Below are 22,403 nucleotides of genomic sequence, written 5' to 3'. Positions count from 1 at the left end.
ACCGGAACAGACGCTTGCCCTCACTCAATATGGCCATCTTGCACTTTTGCCCTTCCGGGTACATTGGTTCCCTCGGCTCCCGTTAGTCTCCCGGCTTCCTTCCTTTGCCCGTCGTAACCATGGCGGCGATGAGTTTGTTGCAGCGGGCTTCGGTCACCGCGGTCGCAGCTCTGTGTGGTCGCCGCCTTGGCCCTCGACTCGGATGCGGAGGCTTCCTCACTCGCGGCTTGCCAAAAGCTGTCGGTGGGTGCTGAGCTTGGGAGAAAGGGCGCGCGGGGCGTTGCGGGGCGCGGGCGGACTCTTCCCGGGTGACCTTGGTGGGATCCGGGGGACCAGGGAATAATTGTAGCCTAGTGAGGAGCGAGGCAACACGCACGCTGTGAGGGGCTCCTGATTTCGCTTAAACTGCAAGGCAGCATGTTGTTACACGCGCTGCCATTGCGCCTTCCAGCCGGTGAAAGGCACAGAGGTGAGACCCGGGATGGTGTCTAGTCCACGGCCGGGAGCGATGTGGCCGAGGACAAGCTGCTAGCCACCACGGACAGCAGACAAACGGTGCCTGTAGAGGCCGTGGTGGCTGCAGGGGTCCACGAAACTTAATATTCTTTCTTCTTCTTGTTCTATTTCTTCTTCCTCTGCTAGTACTGCTACTACTAAAGATTCTAATGTTACTGAGTACGTGATAATGATTCCAGCTTGGCTGATGTTTGTTTTATGTCAAGGCAATCACAGAATGTTATTTTTCGTACCTTAGGAAGGGGTGCAAGATGGAGCAAGTGCTGGGGTCACAGGGAGGCCATGCTGTAGACCCTACGAGGACTGAACTGACCCCTATTAGGGACCTTGGGATGCATTCTAGGGGTGTGAAGTCTCATGCTACTAAAGAATGAAAAACTTTTGCCATGAACCCGAAAAAAATCTGACCTCAAAATGTTGTCCTGTTTGACCTCCCTTTTTTTCTTTAGTTTAATCTGGTGCCATTTCACACATCGAGGCAATCAATACACATGGACATTTGTTGAAAACATGATGGTCTTCATTAGATTTCTAGCAGGAACTTGACCTTATGCCGAAACTCTGTGATCTTTGATTTATATCCCCTTCAGAGCTGTTTCTGATAACCGTTGTCTCCAAATGTTCAAATGCAAAAACTTAGGATGTTCTCTCATGTAGTATTAAAGAGATTCGAACTAAAAATAAACCAAGGGAAAATTTTACCCTCAGTTCTTTCTGCACTGTTCCCTCTTCTGGGAGCTCTGGAAGGAGACTGAGCACTTTGTAGTGGGAACAGAACGGTTCCTAGGAACTATGCATATTGAATAGTGGTATATCTCAACAAGCAGTAGGGGTCCGTTGTAGTAGCCTGGTGGCTAAAGTCCTTGCCTTGCATGTGCTGGGGTCCCACGTGGGGGCTGGTTTGTGTCCCCGCTGCTATGCTTACCCACCAGTTCCCTGCTTGTGGCCTGGGAAAGCAGTAGAGGATGACTAATGGCCTTGGGACCCTGTACCTATGTGGGAGACCGAGAAGCAGCTCCTGGCTTTGGCAGCTCAGGCCTTGCCATTGGGGCCATTTGGAAACTGAACCAGTGAATGGCAGATCTTTCTGCGTCTCCTTTTCTTTGTAAATCTACCTTTACAATAAAAATAAAATAAATCTTTATTTAAAAATCCTAACAAAAAGTAGCTGCTGTCTATTGGTTCACTCCCCAAATGCCTGCAGTAACCAGGACTATGGCAGTATGAAGCCAGCAGCCAGGAATCCAATCTGCTATGCAGCTGGCCAACTTGAAGCCAGCACCTTCAGCCTCCAGAGAAGTGTTAGCAGGAAGTGGGAATAGAAGTGGATCCTGGACTCCATCCTTACCACTTCCGTATAAGCTGTTGGTATCCAAGGGGGCATCTTTGCTGTTGTTAAGATTTATTTATTTTTACTTGAAAGGCTGAGTTACAGAGAGAGAGAGATCTTTCATCCGCTGCTTCACTCTGCAAATGGCCCCTACAGCCGGAGCTGACCCGAGCTAAAGCCAAGAAACAGAGTCCCAAGGCACTGGGCCGTCCTCCACTGCTTTCTCAGGCCACAAGCAGGGAGCTGGATGGGAAGTGGGGCAGCTTATGGCATGCTGGTACTGCAGGTGGAAGCTTAGCTTGCTCTGCTGTGGCTCCAGCCCCTCCATGTGGGCACATTTTTACCAATGTATTAACTGCTGGGCCAAACACCTTGTCCCATATCTTTAAAACAGATAATTTTAGTGTATGTTGCAAAGTAGTTATGAAGACTATAAATGGGAAAACTTACAGTATCTGGCTCTAGCTTTTTAAAAGAATTTGCAGCACATTAGAGCATAAGATTTACTGCTGTAACTCGTTGAATGTACTGATCAGTGGTATCACCATCATCTACCTGTGTAACTCTTTTTAGTTTACAGAAAAACAGCAGACCACAAACTCCATTCATTGCTCAGGCCTTTCCACCATTCTGTCATCTGTCTATGATACTGCCTACTCTCAATGCCTCTGAAGTAAAATCAGACAGTGCTTGTCTTTTAGTAGCTGGCTGATTTTACTCGGCATCAACAAGTTTCACCCATGAGGCATAAGTGAGAAATTCTTTTCTTTTTAAGACTTGATAATAATGTTTCATTGTATGTATGCCGACATCTCTTGGTGTCCTGGGAGAATGAGCTCTAGGAGCTCCTGTAGGTCTCAGGATCCACGGGCTTGAACTAACCTCCTTGAAATAGTGTCGTTCATCTTCCCAGTCTGTGTGTTGCCCTTTTAACCCTGTTTGTGGGATCTTTTTTCTTCTTTTCATTTTTAGTTGAAAGGTAGATGGAGATCTTCCCTCTGTTTCTCTCCCCACATGCCTGCGTCAGCCAGGGTCAGGCCAGGATCCTGAAGTTGGCCTGCAACTAGCAGGCCTGAGAGGCAAGGAGCTGCACTTCTCTCCTTAGCTATAAGGAACAATGATTACAGGCTGAACACCCAGGGAAGGTATTTGGTGCATTGATTAGGTTGGTGCTAGGAATGACTGTAATCCCATGTCCAAATGCTGAATTCGAGTCCTAGCTCTGCTCCCGATGCCAGTTTTCTGCTGATGGTTATCCTGGAGGCAGGTGATGGCTGAATTGAGTTCCCAGCTCCCTGCTTTTGAGTTGTAGACATTTAGGGAGCAAAATAGTGATGGGTTCTCTGTCTGCTTCTTAAAAAAATAAAGTTGAGGGCCTAGCAGCTAAAATCCTCACCTTGAATGGGCTGGGATCCCATATGGGCGCTGATTCTAATCCTAGCAGCCTCGCGTCCCATCCGACTCCCTGCCTGTGGCCTGGGAAAACAGCTGAGGACATCCCAAAGCCTTGGGACCCTGCATCTGTGTGGGAGACCCAGAAGAGACTCCTGGCTTTGGATTGGTACAGCTCCAGCCATTGTGGTCACTTGGAGAATGAGTCATCGGATGGAAGATCTTCCTAGCTCTATGTATCTGATTTTGCAATAAAAATAAATAGATCTTTAAAAAAAGTTGAAGACTGATGTGCACTTTTCATTGTTAAAAAAATGAGAATGTTAAGGTACCGTAGTTTTAATTCAGAACATGGATCATCTGCAGCATTTTTAACTAGGTTACGGCGATAATTTTAACAAATAAAATGGGAAGGGAGATAAAGAAGGAGTTCTCTAATAAGTCTTTGTATAAGGCTTTTGATAGGTTGATTTTGAGAAGGAAGGCTCGAAACAGAAGGTTGAGACCACGTTAGAGGGGTGGGTTGTTGTAGGACTATGAAGCCAGAATATGTGCATTTTATTTCATAGGGAAAGGTGCTCTTCGTAACAGAGGAGTGATTCTGAATTTTGGGTTTACAAGCTTGTGTTGAATACTGGATGACTTCCTGGACTGTGGATTGGTTAGACTTGTAGAGAAGGCATTGAAAGGTTTGGATCTTAGAACAAAGAGGCCTTGACAAAATGATGATTGAGAGAGAGGTAGGTGCCAGGTAGACGATTGAGAAGTTTAGCCTGGATGATTGCATGATGGTGTCTTTACTTGGGGATGAAAGAAAAGAAATGATCCATTTTCTATTTTTAATCTTTGAAGCAAAGAAAGATCTTATGTTAGGTTTTCTTTTTGTTTGTTTTTATTTATTTTATTTTATTATTACTATCATTTTACGATACAGTTCCATATTCCCTTATCCCCTCCCCAATTCCCTCCCCTCCACCTAGTTCCTTTATATCATTACTAGCATATAGTTCTTCATACTCAGTCATATGTCCATCATTGCGGGCATGGACAATGGCAGAGAGTCCAGAATCCTATTGTCAAGATATAGTAAACAGTTTCATTGTAAGTCCATCTTTGTCTGGAAACAGAAATGCATACCACACTGCATCCTCACATCTGGTTGTTAGTCTCCATTACATAACTACTGTACATCCCCTTAAATGAAAAGTCATGATACAAAATTAAGAATAGAAAGAAAAATAGAAATATACAATGCCATGAAGTTAAAAGACATATAACTAGATATGACAGTCTCCATTATACAGCTACTATACATTCCCTTAAATGAAGAGCCACAGGGCCCGGCGCGGTGGCGCAAGTGGTTAAAGTCCTCGCCTTGCACACCCGGGAGCCCATATTGGCGTCGGTTCTAATCCCGGCAGCCCCGCTTCCCTTCCAGCTCCCTGCCTGTGGCCTGGGAAAGCAGTTGAGGACGGCCCAAAGCTTTGGGACCCTGCACCCGCGTGGGAGACCCAGAAGAGGCTCCTGGCTTTGGTTCGGCATAGTATCGGCCCGTTGTGCTCACTTGGGGAGTGAATCATCGGATGGAAGATCTTCCTCTCTGTCTCTCCTCTCTGTATATCCGCCTTTCCAATAAAAAAAAAATAATAAAAATAAATCTTAAAAAAAAAAATGAAGAGCCAGAAAACAAAATCTAGGGCCCGGCGCGGTGGCGCAAGTGGTTAAAGGTCCTCGCCTTGCACGCCTGGGAGCCCATATGGGCGCCGGTTCTAATCCCAGCAGCCCCGCTTCCCTTCCAGCTCCCTGCCTGTGGCCTGGGAAAGCAGTCGAGGACGGCCCAAAGCTTTGGGACCCTGCACCAGTGTCAGAGACCCGGAAGAGGCTCCTGGCTTCAGATCGGCATAGTATCGGCCATTGTGCTCACTTGGGGAGTGAATCATTGGATGGAAGATCTTCCTCTCTGTCTCTCCTCTCTGTATATCCGCCTTTCCAATGAAAAAATAATAAAAATAAATCTTTAAAAAAAAAAACAAAATCTACATCAGGGAGAAAAAAGAAATTAGCAACACCAAGAAGTTAAACAACATGCTATTGAATGACTAACATGTAGCTGAAGAAATGAAAATCAAGAACCTTCTTGAAGAAAATGATGCCATTGCATGATCCAAGAGTCATTGAACGATTTAATCAGAAAAAAGTGTTTTGAAGAGATGAAAACAACAAAACCCATGTGATATAGTTTCTGCTGATCTTTGTTGAAGTGTGTCTCCTCCAGATAATAAACAGATGGGTTTTGTTTTTTAATCCAGTCTACTAATCTATGACCTTTGATTGAGCTTAAGCCATTTACATTAAGAGTTAAATATACATGGGTGGTACTTTGGTTTTGTCATTTTAGGAATGGGTTGTTCATTGGTTTAGTCTTCTGTTGTCATTTTACTGGGATGTTCTTCTCCTTTTGCCTTTGGTTTTGGTAGGTGCTATTCCTCTTCTCTGTCAAGAGAACATCTTGAAGTATCATTTGTAGGACAGGTTTGAAAGAGGCAAATTCTTTTAGCTTTTCTTTTTTGTGGAAGAATTTTATTTCATTTTCAAAGATGAAAGAAAGTTTTGCGGGGTTATCCTAGGCCGACAAATCTTTTCTTTTAGAATCTGGAATATGTCACTCCATTCTCTTCTTGCCTTAGAGTTTCCGGTGAGAGATCTCCTGTGAGCTTAATTCGCATTCCTTTATCTGCCAGTTGATTTTTTTCATGTGCACATTTAAGGATCTTTTCCTTATGTTCAATTGAAGAGAGCTTGATGATCATGTGTTTTGGTGAAGATCACTTTTGATTAAGCCTGTTGGGAGTTCTGCTTCCCTCCTGGATCTTGTTTCCCAATTCTTTCTCCATATTAGGGAAATTTTCCTTGATTATTTCATTAAATACATTTGCAAACTCAGCTTCTCTTTCTGTACCTTCTGGAACTCCCATAACTCTTATATTTGGCCTCTTAATAGTGTCTTTCAATTCTTTTTTTTTTTTAAAGATTTATTTATTTATTGGAAAGTCAGATATACAGAGAGGAGGAGAGACAGAGAGGAAGATCTTCCGTCTGATGATTCACTCCCCAAGTGAGCACAATGGCATCGGAAGCCAGGATCCAGCAACTTCTTCCGAGTCCCACATGGGTGCAGGGTCCCAAAGCTTTGGAGCGTCCTCGACTGCTTTCCCAGGTCACAAGCAGCGAGCTGGATGGGTAGTGGAGCTGCTGGGATTAGAACCGGCGCCCATATGGGATCCTGGCACGTTCTAGGTGAGGACTTTAGCTGCTAGGCCACACTGCCGGGCCCGTCTTTCAATTCTTGAATACTTTTTTTGGCCTGATCCAGCTCTACTTCCAGCTTTTTGTTTGCATCCCCCTGGTGACAGGAGATATCTTCCAATTCTAAGATTGTTTCTTCTGCTTACTTCATTCTATTTTGGAGACTCTCCAATGTACTTTTTATTTGCTCTACTGTATTCTTAATTTCTGATATACCAGCCTTGATTTGCTTTATTGCTTCCTTAAATCCTTTGAACTCTTGCATGAGCTTTTCATTTTTGATCAGAATCTTTAAAATGAGTCTTACGGATTCTGTGTCCCTGGATTCTGTGTCCCCCATTTTCTCGATGTCTTCCGCAGTTAAGTCTGAGGTTGGCATAGGGTTTTGCTCCTTTGCAGGGGAGTCTGCAGTAATATTCATTGTGCCACTGTCTCTTTTGCTCTTGATCATTGTACTTCTGGTTAGCAGAGTCTTCTTCTTGGGGTAGGTTTCTAAGCTGTGTGACCCACAGGTCTACAATGTGATTTTACTTATTGTGATTGGTAGACAACTTGTTGCTTGCAGCCAATTGTGTCACAACCTCCAGCGAGTTCCAGGTCTGGGTTCTTATGTTAGATTTCTACTGTGGCCTCCACAGCCCCAGCTCTTGGCTCACCACTCTCTACCTCCTGTGATACCGTGCTGAGGCTGCACTGTTGTCTCTGCAACCTCTGTTCCACTTCCGGTTGGAGCAGGTCCCAGGATTAGAGAGACACCAGGTGTCCTGTCTAGTTAGGTTGTTGGTGGCACTGATCTTGTCAGAACCTGTTGGACGTTAGGTCTGGGTGCCACACGAATCTATTTTGACCTGTACGAAGCCGCAGGCGGTATTATTTTCCTGTGTGACCTCAGTGAGTTTTCGCGAGCTCAGCACATGTGCAGTTCACTGTTGTCCCCTGCAATCTCAAAGCTATTGCCACAGTGCGCAAAATGACGCCTGACGTACCACCACTACAGTTATGGATCTGCTGGCCGTCAGATCTTAGGGCTACCCAGACCTGCCCCGGGTGAAACCCATAGAATGCCATGCCGTTGCAGTTCACCAAGTCTGAAATGAGCTTACTCCCAGCTCAGAGCATGCTCCATCCTTTCCCTTGCCCTTTCCACCTTATGCAAAATGGCGCCCAATTCAGCTCTAGGGGGCCGACTGGGTTATGAAATCCACTCTGTTCTCACACTGCCCATCTGAGATCTGCTGCTCTGTCTCTGCTCCTGGTCAAGTCAAACGGACCAGCAGGACGGACAGTTCTTTGTCTGGGTGCACCTCCCAAGCTCCTAGTGAAAGTCCCTTCCCACCTGGTTGCTGGTGGAGTTCAGACCGCCGTTAGCAGAATGCCGCTGGAGTATCAGTCACTGCAACACCACACTGTTATGTCCGCTGCTTTCCTGTGTCTGTCAGTCTCCAGGTAACCCTCTGCTATTGTTCTGTCCTTTCCTATTTCCTGAAATATGTCCTCTCTGCTTCGTCCTGATTAAATGTTTCTCCGTCCGTTTAAATGTGTCCTTACCTTATTCCTCCATCTTGATTCTCTCTTATGTTAGATTTTCAATCCTCGCAAAATCCACTATTATTAAAGACTAAGTGACTTTCTTGAGGCTATTTGCATTTTTTTAAAAAAAAAGATTTATTTGTTTCTGTTGCAAAGGCAGATTACAGAGAGAAGTAGAGACAGAAAGATCTTCCATCTGCTGGCTCACTCCTCAGCTGGCCTCAATGGTTGGAGCTGAGCTGATCCAAAGCCAGGAGCCAGGAGCTTCTGGGTCTCCCATGTGGGTCCAGGGTCCTAAGTCTTTGGGCTGTTCTCTAGTGTTTTCCCAGGCCACAAGCAGGAAGCTGTGCCCATATGGGATCCCAGCACTTGGAAGGCATTGAGCTATCATGCCTGACACGTAAATCATTGTGTAATAATTGATTAGTTACATCTAAAGGCAGAGCAAACAGTTCACATTTCTGTGTTAATTAACATTGCTAGAATGCATCCATGCGAACCATTCTTCCATAATTCTTTGTATTACATTTTCCTTGTGTAAATAGTGTTTGAAAGGCAGAGAGACAGAGAGAGATACACACAGAGAAAAATAGATCTTCCATCTTCTGATTTACTCTCCAAAGCCCAGGTCTGGGCCATGCGGACTGGGGGACTGCATGGGGGTGGCAGGGGCCAAGCACAGGCCTGTTTCCTTCTTGTTGGTAGACCTGGATTCCCGAGTTGGGACAAGTTCCTGGTTGTTCCTCTAAGAGTATTCTCTGGAGTAGACATGATTCCATAGATGTGAGGAGAGGATTGTAGGCGAGGAGAGGATTGTTCCTGCTGTGATCCTGTACCTTTGGTACATCAAATTAAGACTGAAATGGCTTTTGGCTTTTTTGTAAACAGCTAAATTTTTGGCAGGTCCAGGCAGTGCTTTCCACCTGCTTTCTTATAGTTGATTCTTTTACATTCAGTCTTTTGTAAATGTGTGTGAAAGCCTTGGGGGATCCCGTGTTATCATCAATTTTAACCTGAATTCATTGCAAGCTGCTGCACCAGGGGGTTTCTGCCTCCACGACATTCACGGTTAACCAAAGTGACTCTAGTGGAAGCAGATGTACTCCTTGGAATGTGTGGCAGCTCAGGTGTTGGGGAACCTCATCTCTCTGGGCAGAATGTCGGCTCTTTGGAGGGTGAGATGCCTGCTGGACCAGGAAGGCAGTAAGCATGAACAAAGGCTTCATGTCCTCAGGATGGGAAATTAAACTTGTTCACTCTGCACTGATGCAGGTGCAGAATTTTCCTTCGGTGCAAATGGAAACATCACAATCTCCGGTGTCTCACTAACAGCCTTGCCTGCTCCCAGTGCAGAGAGCCTGGAATGCCAGGACTGTGTTTCCCAGACCCTGCAGAAGAGAGATGAGTGGAGGAAGAGGGGCCAGGAATGAAATTTGCCTTTGATCTACAGCAAGGCTTGGTTATATTCCATCGGGGTGGGGAGCACACTTAGAGGGAATAGATGGAAGCAGAAATTATTTACCAAAAAATGATGTTATCCAGGTTTTTAGAGTGTGTTCTATAAGAAGTTTGAATTCCTGTTGGATATATGTTGAGTAAATGCTGCTGATCCTTCCTGTCTGTTTTGCAGTAAGTCTTGCCTCACCGTGTAAAATGACATAATTTGTTAAACAGTATACAAACTTAAAATGTAGTTTTCAAATCTTCTGTTAAACATTTTCGCATGTATATATTCCTAATAATTCGGTTTTATCTAGAAATATAACAGTGTGCTTGTATGAACCTTGTACTATTTCTAGCTCCTGTTCGGCACAGTGGAGATCATGGGAAAAGACTATTTGTCATCAGACCTTCGAGATTCTATGACCAGCGTTTCCTGAAGTTATTGGTGAGTTCAGTTTTATCTGTAACTTTCCTCAGAAGATACTGAGATTGTACAATACGGTGTGTTCCTGGTCTTTTAAATTAGTGAACCTTATTCCTTCAGAAAGAGGATTTATCCCAGTCAGAGGTAAAACTTGAGCCATTCTTTTCTTGTCAGAATTACAGTTTTAAAATACAGTGTGTTCCTTCCATTGAGTCAAAGAAAAAAAAACTGAAAATTGATTAATGTGGGATAATTATTTATATTACTAAAATATTCTTGAAGTTACCCAAAAAAATTATTGTAATGTTTCTGTAAATGAGCTTTCCTACTTTAGGATATGATTTTTTTAAATCCATGTATTGTTTGGGAACATTGATTTCTAAGAATAACACAACCCTATAGTATGATTCTAATGTAGCAAGAATAAAACTGATACAGCTTTTTTAGGTTGCTGAGTGTATTTGGATAGTCTTGTAGCTCTCGGGTCACTTTGCAGGCCCTGCGAGCAGAAGGGTCTCTAGACTCTGTCTTTGTCTCTGACTTTAGACAGGAGTAACCAACCGTTTGTTTGTTTTTTGATGATGTTTACATAGTTGATTAGAGTGGAAAGGGCTAAGGATTAAAGGAAAGTAGATGAGAGCATTGTTTCCAAATTTTAATTTTCTTCGTCCTGTGTCGGGGAAATGGGGTAAGAAGAGGAGAAGCCGCATCCAGTTGCCTCAGTACTCAGTGATGGGGAAGGGCCACCCGATGTCACTCCAGTGTCCCCAATGTGGAGCATGCTGCAAGGGTTCTGCTCAGGGGGTTTTGATAGTTCTAGATTGCTGTCGATATCGTTGATCCAAGGGTGAGGAAATCCTCCGAAGGTCCAATGGCTGATATAGTCCACCTTAGAGTCTCCATTCAAGCAGATATTTGCTGTCAATGCTTGGCTGGGAGAGTTGACCAATTCTTGCTCTGCTATGGTACCAGGGAATCAGATGTCCTTTGCAGGCTCCAATGGACTGCCATATCCTCCATGTGCATCTGGGTATGCCATCCACTGCTCCATCTAAGCCACTGGGTAGGACCAGTTCTGACACATGCACTCCATGGTCAGACCACAAATCTTGCGATTCTCCACATGGTTGGAATTCTTAGTCCAGCAGTTCAGTTTGGGGGGATCCCCAAAGAAGCCTTGTCTGAAGTGATTCTAGATCTGACTTGTATGTGCTTGCTAGTTTGGAGTCTGGCTCTGTTGGTCATCCATATCAGCCTATGCACACACTGGTAGTTGCAGTAGCTGGGTCAGTTCTATCTTCAGCCCTGTCTTTTATGTAAACCAAGGGATGCTGCAGCCTAGCTAAACCCTGCCCACCACACACTCAGCCCTCAAGTACACAGGCAGGAGCTGCAACCTAGTTGGAGCGAGCCCCAGTAATCCCCACTAGACTCACCCCAGCCCTTGTGCCTGTGCTTGCCAGTATGTGCAGCAAACTGGTCCAGTCTGTCCCACATCCCATTCAGGTCTCGTACATGTCAGTGGGTGTTGAAGCCCAGCTCAAACCAACCAACCCCACTATCCAGTCTACACTCATGTCAGTGGTTCCATTGCCTGTATAGCCAGGTCTGCCCCTTGCCCTGGTTCTCATGCTCTTCAGTGGGAGTTGCAGCCCATCAGGTGCTCATAGTTTCCCTACTAGGCTCACTCCCAGTCCTGGATCTTGCATTTTCCATGTGCTTCTACAGTCTAGCTTTACAGGATTTGCCCCAGTCCTGCCACTTTCCAGCTGATGCTGTGGCTAAGCCCGACTAGACTGCATTTACTCTGGCTCATGCATGTACCAATACAGTTGTTTAGCCCAGTCTGGCTCTCTCCCTAATCCAATTTACTTGCAGACCAACAGGTGCTGCAACTCTGACCAACCTGGTCTGCTCCTAGTCCTAGGTCTCCCACTCAGCAGTGGAACAGTGGCCCAGCAGCAGAGCCTTCTGCATCTGCTCTGCTCGGCTCACACATCCTTCCTCCTCCATGTTTCATGTGTACTGGTGGGTGCTGTGGCCCAGTCTGGCATGGTCCACTTCACCTCAGGATTTGCTGGCGGGTGCTGTAGCTTGGCCTGGCCTGGTCTTCCCTTGGTTCCAGCTCGTACTGATAGGTGCTGAGGCCTAGCTTAACCTAGCCAGCCCCAAGTTCCAATCCTAATGTGAACAGGATGGTGGTGTGGCCCAAGCTACACTGTCCATCTTGTTTCTTACATCTGCCACTGGGTGTTATGAATTGACCCAGCCTTCCCCACCCCCAACCTAACCCACACATGTGCCAGTGAAGATGTTACCTGGCATGATCTGGGCTGTTCCCAGCCTTTATTCTTGCACTCACCTGTAGGCAGTGTGTCCTGACAGAGGAGTTCACCAAGTTCCTCTATCAGGCCTCCTTCCCATGGCAGAGCTTGCACACACTAGTGGGGCCTTGGCCCTGCCTGACTTAGTCCACCTCCTGTCCTGCAAGAACAGTGTCCTTGCCCAACTGGTCCACACCCATTCTGGGTCTTACTGTTGAGTGCTGCAGCCCAGCCATACCTGCTACACGTCCAGACAAAGCTCTTGCATGGTTCAGCTGGTATGGAGACTGAGCCCAGCCTGTCTTACATCCTCTTTTTCTCTCATGAGCACCATGGGTGCTGGAGTCTAGCCCAATCTGGCACATTCCAGACCCAGTTCACACCCATGTTGAGGGACACTGCAGTCATATCCAGCCCAGATTGCTGACCCCCATTCTGACTCTCACACTCACCAGTGGGAACCACAATCCAGTCAGGGCGTCCAATTAGCTCCCCAACCAGGTTTGTTCCCAGCCACAAATCTTGTGTATGCCATTGGTTGCTCTGACCCAGTTTGGCATAGCCCATCCTTTTCTGGCCTTTGCCATCAGATGCTACAGCCTGGCCTGTCCTGGCCTGCCCCCAGTCCCAATTCTTGCTGGCAGGTGCTGCCACCTAGTCCTGCACAGTCTGTTCCCATTCCTGTCTCATGCAAACCAGTAGTTGTGAAAGCCTAGCTCAGCATGACCCACACTCCAACCTGGCTCTTGCACATGCTAGTGAGTTAAGGTTGACCCAACCCTGTCTGGTCTGCCTACCCTCCAGAACCAAGCCACATACTTGCTGACAACTGGAGCTTCCTTACCTGACCTGACCAACACCTAGGCCTGAATCACATGCTCACCAGTGGGAGCTATGGCCCACCAAGGGAGTTTCCCAAGTTCTCCCAACAGGCCCACTCCCAGACCCAGATCTCACATGTTTTAATGGGTATTAGACCTATACCGGCATAGTCTGCCTCCTGGCCCTCCTATGGGTTGGTAGATGTTGAGGTCTGGCCCACCCCACACCCTATTCTTGGGTATGCCTGTGAATGCTGCAGCCTGGACCACACCAACTGTTCCCAACCTTGGTACCCATGAATGTCCAAGAGTCCCATGGTTATGCCTAGCTCAGCTTATCACAACCCTGGCTCTTAAGCAAACCAGCAGAAATTGCAGTTCCACAGTGATGGACCCACATGTCCCCCACAGACTCCATTTTCTCACATGCTGGTTAGTATCGTTGCCCAGCCTAACCTGACCCATCCCCTGTTTTGACACTCCCTGGAGGGTACTGTGGTCTAGCCTTGCCAGCCCTAGCTTTTGTGTGCACTGGTTGGTGGTGGTTGACGTTAACTAGCCCGACTTTGGTCTCTTACTTGGGCGGCAGGTATGTCAGTCTGACTCAGAGAGGTCCTCCGGCTTCCCCCTTCCAGACCCACTCAATCTCAGCCCCCTTGCTTACCTCCAACTACAGTGACCTTGTCAGTAGAAATCGCCCAGAAGTCATTTCTCACCTGAAACATACTCACATCCCTATAACCCCTTCCCAGAGCAGTCCATAGTCCTTGTGCTGGGGAGCAAATGGGTTCCCCAGCCCAGTCTTCTGGAGGAGTGGCATGCTGGTCTGGAGCTCTGCCTGCCCACTAGAGACCCAAGATCATAGATGGGTTCCTAGACCTGATCCTCTGGCACATATGCGGGCCTGGGACACAAGTGCATGTGGAAGACCCCAGGCATAGCCCATGCGCACACCGTGCTAGCCTGGGACCGTTCCCTCTCCCCTCCCCACCTGCCCTTGAGACTGAAACATGTGTGCAGTCCCTGGCCCACTCTGACAGCCCCCAGCGTGAGACCCCAGACCCCAGAACTCAAAGAAGAGAGCGAAGCTGCTGTCAGTTCCAAAGGAGGAAGGAAGGTATGGGTGGCTCCGGCTCTGCAAAGCTCCCCTGTTAGTATCCATCTTCTCCTGCCTGATTGGGCTGCATTTTGCTCAAGCTGGAAAATGAAAAAGTTAAATTTCTGTTGAATGATACTTAGAAAATTTGTTCTTTTTTTTCTTTTCTCTTTGTGGAGAATAGTCTCCATCTCAGAAATGTCTTCTCAAATTTATGCCTGTCTAAATAATTGTAACAATTTTTTCATTTATTTAAAGCAAATAAAGCCTTGGTTTTATTTAAATTGATGAATGTTTCATGACCATCATGTTTTGCACTATCAAAAGCAGAGTCTACTATGCGCTTAACTTGGTCATGGTACGTGATTGACTGCAAAGTCCAGTTTTATTCTTAGTGCTGAACACAGAAATCTAAAACAAAAAGAAAAATCATGGAAGTTGGTGATTTGATACTTTATCTCTGACTTGGCAAGCTTATTTTAAGAGTATAAGGATATCATAATGAGGATGCTATTAAAGTGGAGACAGGAAATAGTCATTAAAAAAACTTTTTTATTTTTTATCTTGCCAGAAATTTTACATTTTATTGACTGGGATTCCTGTAGCAATTGGCATCACCCTGGTGAATATATTCATTGGTAAGTCCCCTTCCCTACACTACCCCTGCCCCATCAAATTGAATATTTTAAAATATATGTGCATGAATTTTTAAATTATGGATGTTGTGCTGAAAAATTCTTTTATAAAATAAGCATATGCTTGAAAAAGTATTTTAAAGATAACAAACCTTAATCTAAAATAGTGTATACTTTTTTTTAATATCTTTTCTTTTTTTCTTGAAAAATTCTTTAGGGTTACCAAAGCTTATTTCCCGAAATCAGCTTTGACAGTTCTGAATAAGGGAAGTAGAAAGAGACAGGAGGCAGGCTTTTTTTGTTTGTTTTCTTTAAGTCTATCCTGGAACATGAGAAACTGTATGTTTTAAAAAGAATGAATTAGGGACTGGTGTGGGAGCAGGCTAATCCTCGGCCTATAGTGCCCTAAGACATATGGGTGCTGGTTATAGTCCCTGCTACTCCACTTTTCATCCAGCTCCCTGCTTATGACCCGAGAAAGCAGTGGAGGATGGCTCAAGTCCTTGGGCTCCTGCACTCACGTGGGAGACCCGGAAAGAAACTCCTGGTTCCTGGCTTTGGATCAGCCCATCTCTGGCTATTGCTGCCATTTGGGGAGTAAGCCAGTAGATGGAAGACCTCTTTTTGTCTCTTTTCTCTGTAATATCTGTCTTTCAAATAAAAAGAAGTAAATCTAAAAATTAAAAAGGAATCAAATATAAATGACAGCATTACATATTCATGGGAAATTATGTTTAAACTATTTCTAGCTTCTTAAATCCTGAAATATTTTATCTGGTAGATACTGGGAAACCCAGCAGGAAGGATATGTCTTTTGTGAATCTTGTGATCTTCTATATCTTATTATATAATAGCAGTATAGTAAGTTCTCATATAATGGTGAACATACAGAACATGTCTGAAATATGCATAATGAATAGATTTCGGCCAGATTAAGTGAATTTTAAAATATTCAATCTAGTCTTAAGAAAAAAAGTGCAACCCCAAGACATTGATTTTTTTACTTTACTGACAAAGAGTTAATACTGCTGTGCTAAAGTTAAACATCTCTGTTTTCTCATGTCAGGTGAAGCTGAATTAGCAGAAATTCCGGAAGGCTATATCCCGGAGCACTGGGAGTATTACAAGGTGTGTGTGGGCCCCTGCAGATGACTTCGTTAGCTGTTTCTCAGTGTGCTAGTTAATGTCTTAATTCAGCAACTATGGGAAAATTCCATTGAACTTGTGATAGCAAGTAGATGATTTTTTTTTTTTTTTTTGCTCTCATATGTAACTTTTGGGTGGTTTTATTCATTTATTTTTGCTTTTTAAAACTTTACAGTTTTTTTTTTTTATGATTCTGCAATGTGTTTGGGTTTATTCGAAGCTCAATGTGATTAGGAGGATTTTACCATTGCTAACTCTAGCTGTCATTTATCGGGCTCACGGTGTGCAGCAGGCAGTGTGCTGAGCGTTTTGCAAACCTGTCCCATGTAAAAGATGTCATTAGTACTGCCATTAGTGATGGGAAAATTGAAGCTTAAAAGACATCTATTATTAGTATGTTTCTTTCCAAGATGGATTTTTGTGCCTTTTTTTTTTTTGCAGTTTATTGGATGCTGTGGTGAATATTCTCATAGAATTTTTATGCAGTATATTTGGAAAATAAATTTCTAATAGTAGTCCTGCTAATTGACCTGTGCAAGACTTTGAGCCAGTATTTCAACCATGTCGTCTTCCATGGCCTGCACTGTCAGTCATGACACCATACTCTCACTGCTACCAAATCCAAAAACTGTTAACATTAAGTCTTTGTAAATATAGTGAGATGACTTTGGATAGAACACGTATCTACCATGCTTTAATTATCTAAAGGAATTACCATATTTTCGAAAAGGAATTCTAAAGGAATTATCATATTTTAGAAAAGAAATGCTTCCGTACTAAATCTTTAGAGCTGTAAAGGGCCAGTGTTGTGTCACAGTATCCAGCTGTGACATTGGAGTGCTGATTTGAGTTCTGGCTGCTCCATTTCTGACCCAGCTTCCTGATAATGCACCTGGGAAGGTGGTATGTGATAGCCCAAGTGCTTGAGTTGTTATTACCCACATAGGTAACTAGGTAGAGTTCTTAGCTCCTGGCTGCAGCCTGGCCCATAGCTGACTGTTGTTTCCATTGGGGGGGTGAACCAGCAGATAGATTTCTCTCTTCTTTTCAAATAAAGTTAATTTGTTTTCTAAAAGAGAAGCCACACAGTTGTTTATTGTTGATTGCTGATAGAAAGAACTCTATTGTGGGATCATTAAAGGCTGGATTTTTTTTTTTTAAGATATACAGAGAGGAGGAGAGACAGAGAGGAAGATCTTCCGTCCGATGATTCACTCCCCAAGTGGCTGTAACAGCTGATGCTATGCCGATCTTAAGCCAGGATCCAGGAACTTCTTCCAGGTCTCCCACGCAGGTGCAGGGTCCCAAAGCTTTGGAACATCCTCGACTGCTTTCCCAGGCCACAAGCAGGGAGCTGGATGGGAAGTGGAGCTGCTGGGATTAGAACCGGCGCCCGTATGGGATTTTGGTGCATTCAAGGCGAGGACTTTAGCCGCAAGGCCACGCCGCCAGGCCCTAAAGGCTGGATTTGACTCCTGGGCCTGCTATTTCAGACGTTCAATATCATGTAAGGTGAAAGGGCAGGGTTTTGGACAGACCTGATTTGAGTTCGTATACTGCTGCTTGCTACTTAATGTATGAATTCCTTTGTGCAATTTGCTCATCTCTAAAATGAGGACAAAAATAGTACTTACGTAATAATTTAAGTTATTTAAAAACTGTGTACAGTAGTTGACACATAGGAAGTTTCACTGGTTTGTCTGAGATGATCATTTTAACAAATAGTCAACTTAGAGGCCAGTGTTGTAGTCGCTGGCCTACCTTGTGGATGCTGGTTCTGTTTCTGCCCCAGCTCCCTATTCATGGCCTGAGAAAGTAGCAGAGGATGGCCCAAGTCCTTGGGTCCCTGCACCCGCTGGTGCGACCTGGAAGAAGCTCCTGGCTCCTGACTTTGGATTGGCTCAGCTCCTGTGGTTACAGCCATTTGGAGAGTGAACCAACAGCTGGGAGATTACGTTTCTCTCTCCTCCTCCTCTTTTCTCTGTAACTTTGCCTTTCATTAAAACAACAAACAAAAAGCCAGTCAACTTGAAAAGCAAAGTACAGCTCACAAACTGATTAATTTTAAACAAATTTTGTCTTGTAGCATCCCATATCAAGATGGATTGCCCGTACTTTCTTTGATGCTCCTGAAAAGAACTATGAACGAACAATGGCCATTCTTCAGATTGAAGCTGAAAAGGCTGAATTAAGGTAGGAAAAGCTGACGTGTGGGGTAAAGAAGAAGAGTCTTTCTTAGGCTTGCAAACCACAAGAGAGAAATGATTACAGCTGTGGGATGCTCCATGTAAAAGGAAGACGGTGAGAGAGACAGCCAGTTTGGACAGTCAGTATGAATTTGTCATTAGATAACAATAATAAATAGTACCTGTCAGATTAAAAGGAATTATTTTTTAAGTATTCTGTTTTTTTTTATGTGCATGGCTACGCTTTCCTCACTTATTTTGTGCTACACCAACCTCATCCACTATGATGTTGACTTAATCAGTTCTTGTATAGAAGAATGTTGCTAGAGAAATTTTGTACATAAAAATTTCATAATGCTTAAAGATTATATTAATCTTCTGTTGGTTTGCATCTTTGCAACTTTCTATTTTTTGTAGTTTATATAATGCTGTGGTGCATATCTTTGTAAAGGAATTTTACATGCTTATGCAATAAATTTGGAAAATAAATTTCCAATAGTGACACGGATGTATGCTTTTAGGCATGCTTAGTGAATTATATTGCCAGTTGACATCCCATATTTGAGTGCTGTTTGAGTCCTAGCATGCTCGGCTCCCAGTGCGGCTGCCTGCTCATGTGTCTGATGGCACAGATACTGCGATCCCTGTTGTTGTGTGAGACCTGGATGGAGTTTTATACTTCTAGCTTTGGTATGGACAAATTCTGGCTGTTAGAGCTATTGAGAGATGAAGGCAGCAAATAGGAAGTCTCTCCCACTCACTCTGTGTGCTTCTCTCTCCATCTCTCTGTCATTTTGCCTTTCAAGTAAACAAGTCAGTAAAGCTTTTAAAATGTAGAGTACAGTTTTAACTATCAGATTAATATTGCCAATCTCTTCTCCAGAAAGTTACATCAATTTTTTTTTTCTGGCAGTAACATGTTAATTTCTGTTTTTCTGAGATTTGTCAAACCAAACATTTTACATATACAATTGTTGGAAAATGTTTTAATTTTGCATTTGTAAGAGATTCTAAACAATTACAAAACAGAACAAACAAGCAAAAAACTCCTAACTTCTATCCCTAAAGGAAAGAACACGGAATGGGTAATATTTGCAGTTTTTCTAAAGTATATGTTGGGGCAGGCTTTGTGACACAACAGTTAAGCCACCACATGGAATGTGTATAACTGTATGAGATCCCTAGGTCAAGCCCCAGCTTTTCTGCTTCCATTCCAACTTCCTGATAATGTATATGTGAAGGTGGCAGGTACTGGCCTAAGTACTTTGGCCTCTGCCATCCATGTAGGAGACCAGCATGAGTGCCAGTCTCTCAGTTTGGCTCAGTCCAGCTGTTGTGGACATTTGCAGATGGAAGAGCTCTCTTTCTCTCTGTTACTCTGCCTTTGAAATAAGTAAATGTTAAAAAGTGTATGCTATGAGGCAGGTGTTTTACCTAGTGTGTAAGATCCCATTAAGATGCTAGCTTCTCACACAGGATTACCTGAGTGTGATTCTTGGCTCCAGCTCTTTACTCCAGCTTCCTGCTCATGCAGACCCTGGGAGGCATCAGTGATGATCAAGTATTAGGGTTCCTGAAACCCACATAGAGGCCTGGCGTTTCTAGCTCTTGGCTTTATCCCAGCCCAGCTCCAGAACTGCAGGCATTTTGGGGACTAAAGTAATAAAGAAATATGTAGAACAGGGGTAGGTATTCCCCAGCATTATAGCGTAGTGGGTAGAGCTGCCACCTGTGACCCTGGCATCTTTGTGGACATTGGAGTCTTGGCTGTTTCACTTCTGACCCAGCTTCCTGCTAATGGGCTGGGAGAAGCAGCAGAAGGTGGCTACAGGAGTTGAGCCCCTGCTATCCACATAGGGGAGACCTAGATGAAGCTCTTGCCTCCTGGTTTGGATCTGGCCCAGGCCTGCCAATTCCAGCCATCGGGGGTGTGAACCAGCAGATGGATGATCTATTTCTGTCTCTCCCTCTGAGAGAGCTTCAAACCACTGGTTCACTCCCCAAATGGCTGCAATAGCTAGAGCTGGGCTGGTCCAAAACCAGGAGTCTGGAGCGTCTTGCAGGTCTCCCTCTTGGTTATAGGGTCCCAAACATTTGGGCCATTTTCTGCTGCAACCCCACCCAGCTGGGACACCCATGTGGAGTTCCTCGCTCCTGGCTTTGGCCTGGTCCGGACCTGGCTGGTTTGTCTGGGGAGTGAATCAGTGGTAGATGATGTCTGTGTGTGTGTGTGTGTGTGTGTGTGTGTGTGCCTTTCAACTAACTAACTCTAAACAAAATGTACTTTCTTAGGTACATTATTACAAAAATAGAGCATCTCTTCTAGCTAGGGGTAATGAGCTGATAAGATTAATGAAGTGAATACATTTGCAGTCATGAACAAGTTAATAAGTGTTCCATTAAAGGAAGTAAAAAGTTTGAGGGACAAGGAACTACTTCAAAAATGTGTGGTAGTTTTTGCAAAGTGTGGATGTGGAAGAGGGAAAGCATTTTTATGGCATGGAGATTACTCAGTTTGTGGAGGATTAGAACATTAAAGCAGATTTTTGAGTTTGAGAGTGTGCTGTTTAATCATGATTGTTTTTCTTACTCTTTACGAATGTTAACTCTTGTTGTTGACTGAGCACAGTGTAATACAGGTGAATAAAATATCATTTCTGCTCTGAGAAGTCTTATGTGCTTAGGTGTTAGGCAGCCAGGAGTGTGTGAGCTCCCTCCACTTTTCATGCCTTGGCACTTAGCCGAGCATGTTGCTGTTACAGTAGGATTCTGCGAGTGTCTCTCCCAGTGTCCAAAAGGTAAAGCACTGTCACAGTTTAGGTGAAGGTGGTGTGTCCACACTAAGAGCAGAGACTGTAAGGTGAGAATTGGTTATCCATGTAAGTGGTGTTGCGGCAATGATAAATACTGGACGGCTGATGCCGTAAGCAAGATAATAAGTCAAAACTGAGTCTCGAGTTTGCCTGTCTGCAAATGCAGAATAGATGCTTACATGGAAGACTGTTCCCATGAAAGACCGTCGGGGGAGGTGTTTGGCCTATCCCTTTAGATCCTGTATCAGGCTGGCTTGTGGGAGTGTCTGTCTCAGTATTTTTGCTGCTCTAGTTAATTCATTAAAAATTAAGGACTCTCATGGGTGCTCTTGTTAAATCAATCACTATATTGCTATTGCATTTATTATAGATTAAAGGAGCTGGAAGTTCGAAGACTGATGCGTGCGAGAGGAGATGGGCCCTGGTATCAGTACGAGACCATTGATAAGGAACTCATTGACCATTCACCAAAAGCAACACCTGACAACTGATCATCTTTGTCTTCAAAATATATTCCTTTTAATGGAAAATAAATTAATAAATATAATTGTTTCATATTTTTGCTCTGTGATGAATCAAAGAGCATCCCTCTGTTTCTTCTCCATCCCTCTGTTTCTCCTCCATCACTCTGTTTCTCAATGTTGGCTCAGATTGAGGCTTTTGATTTTGGGGTTTCAGCTTTCTCTTTTAAGAAGGTTTAAAATGTAAAACTGAAGAAATGGGAATTTGTGAAGTCCTAAAGTTGTGGTAACTTTAGAAAAATAAGTGTTTTCTTGATCTGGTAACTGGAAGTTAAGAGAAGTAGAATGTTAGGTATCAGAAAATGTGATGGTTTATGGTCATCTCTGTGACAGACATCTGTGTTATTCACTGACACTGGATTTTAAGCTACACAGGAAATATTGAACCACTTATATAAAAAATTATCACTTTAATGAAGTTTTTTAGTGGACAAATCATAAAGTTTATACTGCTTTTTTTTTTTTTGTTGGCCATTCTTCCTTTAAAAACTTATTTGATGGAATATCCAAAGGTTTGAAGAATCCTTTTACTGTGAATACTAGAGAGCTGGTTGCAAGAGGTAAAGTGATCCCTGTGAGGATTATAAAACCTGAGTAAAAGCTAATGACTGTTATTAATTCAGCACGTACTGTCTGCTGTGCACTGTGCCAAATAACTTTTCTAAAATGAACTTATAAAGTACTTTGCATGAAACCTGAGACTCAGATTTTAAGCACATCCTCAGTATTTGTAAAAGTAAACATTTTAAACATTTACACTTCAATTTCCAAAATGGTCTTTGTGTCTTGAAGCATTCATTACTTTAAAATCTGTTCAACAGTAATCAGTTTACCTACTTTTGCAGGTTTATTTTTTAAGTGGATTGATTAACCCAGGTCTCTTAATCAGGCCAATGGGTCTCCAATTACTATGTTCAAAA

At 43.9% G+C, this 22,403-nt stretch overlaps 1 protein-coding gene across 3 annotated transcripts; it reads left to right on the top strand.

Annotated features, from left to right (window-relative positions):
• Positions 1–37: 37 nt before the first annotated feature.
• NDUFB5 (NADH:ubiquinone oxidoreductase subunit B5) lies at positions 38–21,509 on the top strand. 3 transcript variants are annotated; one of them, XM_041002825.1, is made up of 6 exons: positions 38–243; positions 9,874–9,962; positions 14,754–14,820; positions 15,884–15,945; positions 18,050–18,156; positions 21,333–21,509. In XM_041002825.1, the coding sequence occupies exons 1-6, from the start codon at positions 120–122 to the stop codon at positions 21,451–21,453; spliced, it is 570 nt and encodes a 189-aa protein (XP_040858759.1). In that variant the 5' UTR covers positions 38–119; the 3' UTR covers positions 21,454–21,509. The 3 variants fall into 3 exon arrangements, with proteins under 3 accessions (XP_040858759.1, XP_040858760.1, XP_040858761.1); XM_041002826.1 differs by lacking the exon at positions 18,050–18,156; XM_041002827.1 differs by lacking the exons at positions 9,874–9,962; positions 14,754–14,820 and having other exon boundaries at positions 76–243.
• Positions 21,510–22,403: the final 894 nt, after the last annotated feature.

Source organism: Ochotona curzoniae, unplaced genomic scaffold (assembly GCF_017591425.1).
Source record: "Ochotona curzoniae isolate NIBS_2020 unplaced genomic scaffold, NIBS_Ocur_1.0 scaffold_2587, whole genome shotgun sequence".
Taxonomy (NCBI): Eukaryota; Metazoa; Chordata; class Mammalia; order Lagomorpha; family Ochotonidae; genus Ochotona; species Ochotona curzoniae.
Note: the sequence above shows the minus strand (reverse complement) of the source record. Positions and strands in the feature narration are given on the sequence as shown.

What these genes read in the sequence shown, in the direction of transcription:
- NDUFB5 (XM_041002825.1), top strand. Translation starts at nt 120, where the DNA reads ATGGCGGCGATGAGTTTGTTGCAGCGGGCTTCGGTCACCGCGGTCGCA. An exon ending in AGCGTTTCCTGAAGTTATTG is followed by an intron (nt 9,963 to 14,753) that starts GTGAGTTCAGTT and finishes TTATCTTGCCAG; the next exon opens with AAATTTTACATTTTATTGAC. An exon ending in AGCACTGGGAGTATTACAAG is followed by an intron (nt 15,946 to 18,049) that starts GTGTGTGTGGGC and finishes TTTGTCTTGTAG; the next exon opens with CATCCCATATCAAGATGGAT.